The sequence below is a fragment of the Aristolochia californica genome, unplaced genomic scaffold, assembly GCF_029961685.1.
Source record: "Aristolochia californica isolate CCGP_79_NKW_82.1479 unplaced genomic scaffold, dmAriCali1.0.hap1 SCAF_5, whole genome shotgun sequence".
NCBI classification, from domain to species: Eukaryota; Viridiplantae; Streptophyta; class Magnoliopsida; order Piperales; family Aristolochiaceae; genus Aristolochia; species Aristolochia californica.
This window is the reverse complement of record NW_027182214.1, coordinates 39264863-39274762: the sequence shown is the minus strand read 5'-3', so window position 1 is coordinate 39274762 and position 9900 is coordinate 39264863. Positions and strand designations below refer to the sequence as shown.

The window sequence follows — 9900 nt, the reverse complement described above, 5'->3', positions numbered from 1 at the left end:
GATATGAAAAGCGGCTGGTCCAGGTGTGGGAATACGCCAAGTGGCTGCTCCCAAGCGATATGACGCGCCACACTCTCTTGGTGTGGTGAGTTCTATTCCATATTTAGACCCTCGTTTACAGCCGCACATTTGGCTACCACCGTTGAATGTCCCCTGTCACCTGTGCAGTACCTGTACTGCAAAATGTACTCGTCATTTGAAAGCAAATTAAATTTAGGGAAATAAAAAGTATAGTCGTATTCACCCTTTCTATTTATACTCTCAATCGTCTTCACAGAAATCATCAAACAAGAAAAAGATATTGAAGGTGGAATGGACGGATCAATGCATTCCCATGGCTCCCAAACCATGCCTCCCTCTCCCTCTACCAACCGCACCCAAATGCCCATGCGCCCCCACCATATGACTATGATGCATATGACCTTCTTCTGGGGCAAAAACTCCGAAATCCTCTTCTCCGGCTGGCCCGGCTATGATAGGCTTGGCATGTATCTCCTCGCCCTTTTCCTTGTCTTCCTCCTTTCAGTTATTGTCGAATGGCTTTCTTACAGCCGGTTCATCAAACCCGGATCCCCGAACGTCACGGCCGGCCTCGCACAGTCTGCCATGCACATGGTTCGTGTCGCCCTGGCCTACATGATCATGCTCGCTGTCATGTCCTTCAACGTAGGGGTGTTTCTCGTCGCCCTGCTGGGACACACTGTCGGCTATATGATCTTCGGCAGTCGTCTGTTTAAGCGGTCGGAGTCGACGGCGGTTTCCGGTAACGGGGATCTCTCTCCCTTCAAGTGTTAGTAATCTGGTGGTTGTGTTTGTCTGAGTTGTGACTTGTGATTGGTGATCCGGATTCAATTTGTACAACTAGGGTTTTTCAAATCAGATTAAAGGTGAAAGGGGAAATAAAAACAGATGTTAAATGCACAGGATTTGGGTAAACATTTTCCGTTTCTATGGGGACTTACTGAACCCTACAACTAAATGATAAACATGTCTTTTAGGCGGATTCCACACCGGAGGATTTCAATTCTTTCTTCATGTCTCTTAATATTTGGTGTAAATTAAGTAGCCATTCAAGTTTATTAGTTACTTCTTAAGTATTTTAAGTAAATATTATATTTTCAAGTGTAATTATTATAATTGAGGTTTTTAACTCAAAAGGGAAATTATTTAAGGTGTCTCTTAATTAATTTATTAACATATATTTCTTTACTAAATAAGTTCTCACTTCTTCTCATCTCTCTCGCTCATGATCTTTAGGGTGTGGTCATGCCTGTAGAAAATTATAAAAAATTATATAATTTTTTTAATTGATAAAAAATTTTAGGTATTTGTGTTAATTTTTTAGGATGAAAATTCTTTCTCTTGATTCATCTTGCCTTCGAAAATATTGAGACAATTTTGTTTTTTTTATGACTTCAACTAGAGACCATAAAAAACCTAAACTAAGAAGCACTAAAATGATCGTTAACTACTACTTCTTATCATGGTATTCTTGACAATGACTACTAGTAATACTTTTTCTTTTAAGGTATTCTTGAAAAAAACAAAATGATCTACTGAGCACCAGCTGAATACAAACCACAAAATTGTTTGGCTACATTTGTTAATAAAAGCCCGAGGAGACTTTTTAAGCTCGTATAAAGACTTTCTCAATTTGCATACCGACTCCCCCTTAACCACAAAACGAAGTGGTTGATGCATATACATCTCTTCTTTTATATCCCCATTCAAAAAGTTTTTTTTTTACATCCAATTGATAAGCTAGCCAAAAGAATTTAGCAGCTAGAGATAATAAGATGAGTACTGAGTTTAATTTAGCCACTGGGGAAAATGTTTTTTCATAATCCACCCCATAACTGTTGAAGAGCAAATATGGAAGAGCCTTACATGATTCACAATAAGAAGTCTTATAAGGCTAAAATTATTATGGATGGAGGTCTCATTGAAGAGTTTTAGTTATGCTAGTCTTCTATTTATGCTCAGTTGTTTAATTAAGCTAGGATTTGTCTTTAAGTGTTAGACTTTGGGTGTAATTGGGATAGTGATAGTTTAATTGTAATTGGACTTTACAACTTTCCTCTATTATAAATAAGGGCTCATGTACTCAGATTACATCAAGTTAGTGAAGTTTTTCTCTCTAGCAGAAATTTAACATGGTATTAGAGTTGGTTCAATGATTTGACTTTGGTCAACCCACAGAGATAATGTGATCCTTTTTTGATCTATCATCTCTAATAGTTTAGGTTTGTATTCTATCATTTTCTTTATTTATTGTATAAGTACTTGTCATTTTCTTGGCATTACCTCCTCTATACTAAACTTTTCACATTAAAAAATATATATTGATGGAAATATCTTTGAATCTACTTTCCAACACAAAAAAAATAATTTTGGCAATCGAAGTTTTCTATAAAGAGAAATTGATATTTGAAGCAGCAAACATTAGACTGCAAGACATGTTCAAATAGCAGCAGAAAGCTTCAACTTTTGAGCCATTTTATGCCATCAAATACTAGACTTTATATGTATAATTATATACAAAAGAAATATATGTAAGTTTTTTTCCTCACCTATGCAACCAATTCTCAATCAGAATTTTCTACACAGAGATATCCATCTCGGAAGAATCAATGATCATGTTAGCCAAAGAAGAAAGAGCACTCAGTTCGGCCAGATTACAGAGTTTGAAATCTATCAGATTATTTAACTAAAAACAATTATATTTTATTAATTTAAATTATACTTGGATGAAAGGTATAGAAGTATAGTTTCAGAAGGAGAAAATTTCATGTCAATCCGATCGATATTTTTAAGGAGATATTGGCATTGATGTTGGCATGGGTCAATCCACTAAACAACGAGAATCAAGAAATAATAAAAGATTCAAGAACTAATCTTTATGTCTCAAATTAGGTATCAAATTAAAGCTCGTTGAGTCTAATTTCTTTAGTAATAAACATTTTTTTATTCTGACCTATATTTTATGAGATATTAATATTAGAAGTAGATATTGATATCAGAAGTACCTAAGGTCAATTTTGCTAAAAAAATCTTTTTTTCCCTATTTTCTCTCCTATTATCTCTCCAAGCATTGATGTGAATAGAGTTTCCTTTTATCATTAAATCTTAGTTTTTTAGCCAAATTTGTCTTCTAATCAGAGAGTTTTCGTTTGACTTCAACACTATCATCTTTTTTGAAGCCTCTTTGATCCTTAAAAGCTCTTATCATTGGAAAGTCTAATTTAGGAAAATGCTACTAATTCAGGAAAGTCTATAATTGGAAAGTTTCTTTTTTGATTCTACAAAAACTTGTAAGTTAAGTTATGCAATTATCAGTTTCCATAGTCAATGTTGTTTTTAAGTTTTGTGTTTTTATTACTTGGTTGTATATCTTATGCATCGTCAACTCTGAAAAGTTTTGCTCACCCTCAAGAAATTATCTTGAGTTCATACTTAATCAAATTGGTTAAGTTATTTTTCTATTGTTACACTCTCCTTCTTATTATCGAGGTGGTTATTTTTCCTTCATTACATTTCCCAAATACCCCTTTTTATCACCTTTCTCCTACCATCATTTTTTTACTCTTGCATACCTCTTTGGGGTAGCCTCTTGTGCATTGCTTCGGTTGATTTCTCTTTTTATATACATATGGGTATTTTAAGTTCATTGAGACTTTTTTATGAGTACCCTTAAGTGGATTTTTATCGTCATCCTTTGAGTGATAGGTGTTATGCTTTTTAGTGATTATTATCATTACTTTTTTTTTTAAATCCAATGAGGCTGGTTTCAAACTTTTTTATACATACATCACCCATCTTATTTTTTAAGAGTATGTGTCCAATTGAGTTCTTATCCTCGGGACACTTTGATGGAGGAGATAATAAATACAGATATCTGGGATTACACCAATACCTTCCATCTATAGGGGATGAAGTAAAAAAAGAAGTACAAGAAAAAGGTATTCTATTCCACATGTTGTGGTAATTTTAATGTGACCAAAATATTCAAGAAAGATGGAGCACAAAATATGGAAGTTTTTGTATCTATGAAGAATTACATATGTGAAGAATTTTTTTTAGCAAAAGAAAATTGAAGAGTAAGAATTTTTTTCATTAAAAGCTGAAGTTATAAAGTCCAGCTTGAGGGGGAGTGTCGAGAAAAAATATGGAAGAGTCTTACATGACTCTCACAATAACAAGTCTTATAGGGCCATAATTATTATTGAAGGAGGTCTCTCAAAATAGTTTCAGTTAAAAGGTGTTTTAGTTATGTTAGTCTTCTATTTATGTTCAATTGTTTAATAATACTAAGACTTATCTTTAAGTGCTAAACTTTGGGTGTAATTGGGACAAAGGTAGTTTAATTGTAATTGGACTCTAATACTTTTCTCTTTCATAAATAGGGGCTCATGTACTCAGATTACATCAAGTTAGTGGATTTTTCTCTTCTCCATAATTCAACAATAACATTGAGTGAACCCCTTTGCAATGAGTGGGTCTTTGAGTTGAGCAAAAGAACTATCCGAGATGTACATCATAATGAAAACCCATTTATAGCCCAAAAATTTGTTGTCGGGAGGAAGAAGAATTACGACCCAAGTCTGATTCTCATAAAATGCATGTATTTCATCATCCATGGCCGCCTTCCATCTCCTGATATAACTGTGGAGTAGAGATGGAAGAAATTGAAAGCATGAAGAAGACAATCAATGATGAGAAACAAAATTGGATATAGGATGAGAAGTCGAGGGCCTAGTGCAAGTTTGAGATTCCTTCCATAGAGCTATGGGTTGAGTATCAAATTGTGGGCCAAATAAAACAGGTGAAGACGGGCTTACTTCAGAGGGATCTATATACTCCACAAATGTAGTGTAGGCCGATGTTCCAGAGGGCTAAAGTAGATCTGCATCAAGTGGCACAATGGGCTTCAGAGCTGCCTGAACTGATGAAAGACTCAGAGAAGCATCTTTTGAAGAATAAAAATATGTCCCCTTAAAAAGTGATCTGTAGAAATAATTAATTTCTAAAGAGAAGGATTATAACAGATATAACCATTTTGGGTACGAGAGTAACCCAAAAAAAATACATTTAAGAGACTTAGGGTCAAGCTTACTCTTTTGAGGGGAAGTGACATGAACAAAACATGTGCAACTGAAGACCTTCAAAGGAAAGGAGAAAGGGTCTTCATCCGGAAATAACAATAAGTATGGGGATTTATGGCTAAGTACTGAAGATACTAGCCTTTTAATAAGAAAGCAGGCAATACGAATGGCATGAGGCTAGTAAAAGTAGGCACCTTCATAGAGTAGAGTAGGCCATGGGCTACCATGAGAATATGTCAAAAATTTTCTTTCGGCTACACCGTTTTGTAGAGGGTGTAGGCACATGATATTTGATGAATAATGCCATTATCCTGACAAAAGGATTAAAATTCACCAGATAGGAACTCTTATGCATTATTTGACTCAAACACTTGTATTTGTTTTCCAAACCGAGTGGACACCATGGCATAAAAGGACTTAAATATGGAAAAAAAATTAAACCTTTCTTTTGAACAAAAATAACCATGTGACTCAAGTGAAGTCATCGATGAAAGTGAAAAAAATACTTAACTTGAGATATATTTGAGACACTTAAGGGTCCCCATACATCTAAATGAATTTATGAAAAGGGAGCAACACCTTTAAGCTCAACTCGAGAGAATATGTTGTCCTCTAGTGTTTGCTCAACTGACAGGCTTCACAATTTAAAACCAATAAAGTTTTCAAAGATAGAAATAAGTGTTAAATTAATGTTATTGATGGATGTCCAAACCGGTTATGTCATAATTATGCCTCTATCTGAGAAGCGACAATTGTAGTTACTAAAGGCAAGTCTAAGTAACAAAGGTCCCCCTTGTTCATGTCCTCCACCAATCACCTGCTTCATTGTTAGATCCTGGAAAACACAAAAAGAAGTTGAGAAGAAATCATTTTGTTAACTTGCTAACAAACAATAAATTTAAGGGGAATTTAGGGACAAATAAGATATCAATAATCGAAAGTGACGGTGTAATAGAGGAGGTTCCCTTCCTAAGAACTTTGGTTTGGGATCCATTGGCTATGGTAACAAACTTGTCTGGTAAACAAGGAGACATGGAATGTAACAAACTTTTATTACTTGTAGGATGCTCGGAGTCCTTTGAGTCGATGATCTAGGATGAAGAGGTGGAAGTGGAAGAAATCACACTTGAAGCAGTGGTGGTAGCAATAGTAGTTGAAGATGAAGAAGAAGATGGAGAGGATACCATATGAGTTTTCATCTTCTGCAATAATTCATGATTATCATCAGTTATAGTCTTCTTGCTTTGTAGTGCCTCAAATTTCTCTTCATTTTTCTCATTAACCAAGGCATAATTAGCAGTGACCCAATCTGGTTTGCCATACAGTTTCCAAAAGGTATCCACTAGATGAGTTAGTCCACCACAATGAGTGCATTCCCGGTTATTTGACCTTGAAGAACCAGAGCCAGTTCGACCACCTCTTACTTGACCTCTTATATAATTTCTATTGTGCCCTCGGGTGGTAGAAGATGTACCCCTATTACCTAAGTACATAGTCGATGACACTTCAGTATGAGAGGTGGAAGTAGGATCTAGTATCTGAAGTAATGTTGCACTTATGTGATCGAATGATGGAAGAGTGGAGGAGTTGGGAAGTTGAGTCTTAGTCATTGCTGCTTGAGTCTTATACTTGGCTTGCTGTTTGATAGACAAATAGCTGTTTCTAAGGCCCCCTTCTGCTTTTCTTTAGTTGAGATGTCAGTGGAGTAGGGCTGAGCAATCTTCTAATCTTGAATTAGTCCTCAAAATTGAGCCAAGTATTCACCTTAGAAATAAATTTTAAGCACAAAGAGTCACCTTTTTCATGCAAAAAAATATAACATAATCGATCTTGATCGATTGTAGCCAAACATGCAAATCGAGGGGAAAATAACCATTGAAATAGCATCTTCCAACACGAGAGATGTAATATTCAAGTCTTATATCCAGATTATATGAAAAATATCATCTCTAAATCATCTTTCAAAGACTAAAAATTTGGCAATCATGCCATTAAAGAGCAACAATAAGAAACATGAACAACTTATCTCAACAAAGCTTCAAACATGCTTCACAAAAAACTTTCACGTAAGGCTTGATCATCAATAATTTTAAAATACCATCTTTGACATGGAGATCCTAAATCCATTGCTTTGATACCATGCTGAATTTAGAATCCCATGACAAGGTCCTTGACCAATGTAGTGAAAGAGGAGAGGAAGAAAAGGAGGAAAAGAAAGGAGAAGATAGCAAGAAGAGAGAACTCGACTAGAGAGATGGAGAGAGAGCTCGGGAGAGGAGAAAGTTCTAGGGACAAATTTGAGAGAGAAAAGGGGAGAATTAATGATCTACCTTATGCCTTGAGCCTCTATTTATAGTTGTAGAAGGAGGTTAACAATCACTACAATGCCCACAGGGCTACAAGCTTTGTAAAAGCAAAGACATAAGTAGACATACATCATCTTCTTTAATTACACCCTTGTGTCATCCTTATAAGAAGACAGAATTTACTCTCTCTTATATTATGCCAGCTAGGTTTCTTGGAAAAGAACAAAGAGACCACCAGCTTGAGGAGGAGTGTTGGAATATATGGTGGACTACCATTTTATACTGGAAGATCCTAAACACCATTTGCAGCAAACTGGGAGTTTATAATGTTCTCTCATCCCCAATTTGAGAGGGAGTATTAGAAGATGGGCCCAAGACTACACAACCAAGGAAGGCCCACACATCCAAGTGTGTGAAAGATGGGCTCAAGCTCACAGACCAAGGAGATGGGCCACAAATCCACACAGTGGTGGCATGATTGTAAATAAAGAGTCATCTCATCAAGATAGTATTGATGTAATTATTTTATGATTTATGTCTCTTATTCACTCTTACTAGGGTGAATGGTATCCTTATAATATTAGTACTTTTTATATCTATAAATACAACTTAAGGGAGAGGGTTTGAAAAAGTCCATTACCCTAACCTTCCTCTTCTTTTCTCCAAATTCGTCACTCTTCCTTTTCTCCTCCTAAAACCTTCACTCTACATCTCTTCTTCTTGTTCTCACCCCTTAATCCTCTTATATTGTGATTATACATCATGGAATCCTAAGTTTCAACACCATCCACATAAACTTGGACAACGATCAGACTTCAGTCATGAATCTTATCCACACTACCTCTCTTATTTCCATTTTTTACAAGATTTCACTACTTCTCTTATCACCATCTATTCATGCTTCAATCAGATAAGCCCAACAATTTACATATGGATGTTATGACAGTGACCTAAGGAGATAAAACTCATTCATTTGATTATCTAAACTTAGTAGATCCTTGTAAGAAGGATATTCTATACGATGGAGATGAGAATGATCAAACTCATTCCTTTGTTGAGTTGACCTTAGCTAATCCTTGTAATAAGGGGGTTGTATTTCTGATTTAGTGGATATTGGAAATGACTTTAATAGAAGCCTTTCATGTAATCTAATAGAATAATTCTCAGCTTATGTGAAGAATCACAATTATAAGGATTTTTAGTATGACTATAGAAAATACCATAAAATTTTCTCTTCCTATGCATTGTTATCCTTGGCACTTTAGACCCTTGAAAGTAAGCATATCATATTATTGAAGGCATGTAGTAGGTTTTGTTCATGTGAGAACTAAAAGAATAGAGTCGATAATACAGGTTGGTTGACACATCAATGCTATGAGCTGTCAAGAAGCCTATTAATGATTATGAAAAAAAACAAGTTCTTGTATACTTGTCATTTGTTAGATGAGGAGCTATGTGTTCCAGTGCCCGATCTTATATTCAATGTTATGGTTGTGAATAAACCTTATGATCTGGATAAAAGATTTGGATATAGGACTTAAATGAATGACATGAATTGGCCGATGATAAGAATGCAAAATGTCATATTTTTATCCCTTAATGTTTAGGATTTTATAATTATTTGGTTCCTAAATATACTCATTATTCTTATATTTTGATTTTGTTACAATGTGGGATCCACCATGATGCACAAGCTGGTGGGACCCACCATGAGGACGTGGGATGCCAAGAAGAGTCCTCATCCAAGCTAGCATGAGTTAAGAAGATAAGAAGCACAAGCTTAAATGAGTTAGAAGACTTGAATATCAAGTGGGACACACAAAGATACAATGAGCTAGAATCTTATCAATATGAGCTGGAAGATCATGTAGGACCCACAAGGATGAGGCCACAAGCTCACCTCCTCCCTTATTTCCACGTTATTGAAGAAGAGTTATAGTTCAACTTATATTAGAACTCTATTAGATTGTGTTATCCTTTCAAGATAGACTTATCTTAGAGAGTTAGAGTTGGAATGTAATTAGGAGATTTAAAGGTTAATTGTATCAGGACTCTATCACTTTCTCTACTATAAATAGAGGTGTTGTAATTTGGAATTAATCAAGTTCTACAATTTTCTCTTCAGTAAATCTCTCTCTTTGCTTGGCACACACTGTGTTACTCTTCTCTTCTTCTCTCTACCCGAGAGCCTTCTTCCCATTTTCTCCTTTTTTTTCTTTCTCTCTTCCCTTGCTTGGAATATTGGAAAATGGATCCTAAATTCAACAGATTTAGGATGCAAATGGAAGCGTTAAGTGCAAAACGAAGTTAATTGGGCGATTCTCGATAGTTTCGACATTGCTTCGTAATCTGGGCATAACTCTCTCATCCGAGCTCTGGTGGAGATGATTCAAGATGCTATGGAATTCGAAGAAAGTGTTCTACAACTTTTATGTTTTAAATTTTAAGAAATAAAATATAATCCAGGTCGAAACCTAGCTTGAAGTCACGGC

At 35.4% G+C, this 9900-nt stretch overlaps 1 protein-coding gene across 1 annotated transcript; it reads left to right on the top strand.

Moving 5' to 3' along the window:
* Positions 1 to 408: 408 nt before the first annotated feature.
* LOC137965320 (copper transporter 1-like) lies at positions 409 to 795 on the top strand. Its single transcript, XM_068811633.1, has one exon. The coding sequence runs from the start codon at positions 409 to 411 to the stop codon at positions 793 to 795; it is 387 nt and encodes a 128-aa protein (XP_068667734.1).
* Positions 796 to 9900: the final 9105 nt, after the last annotated feature.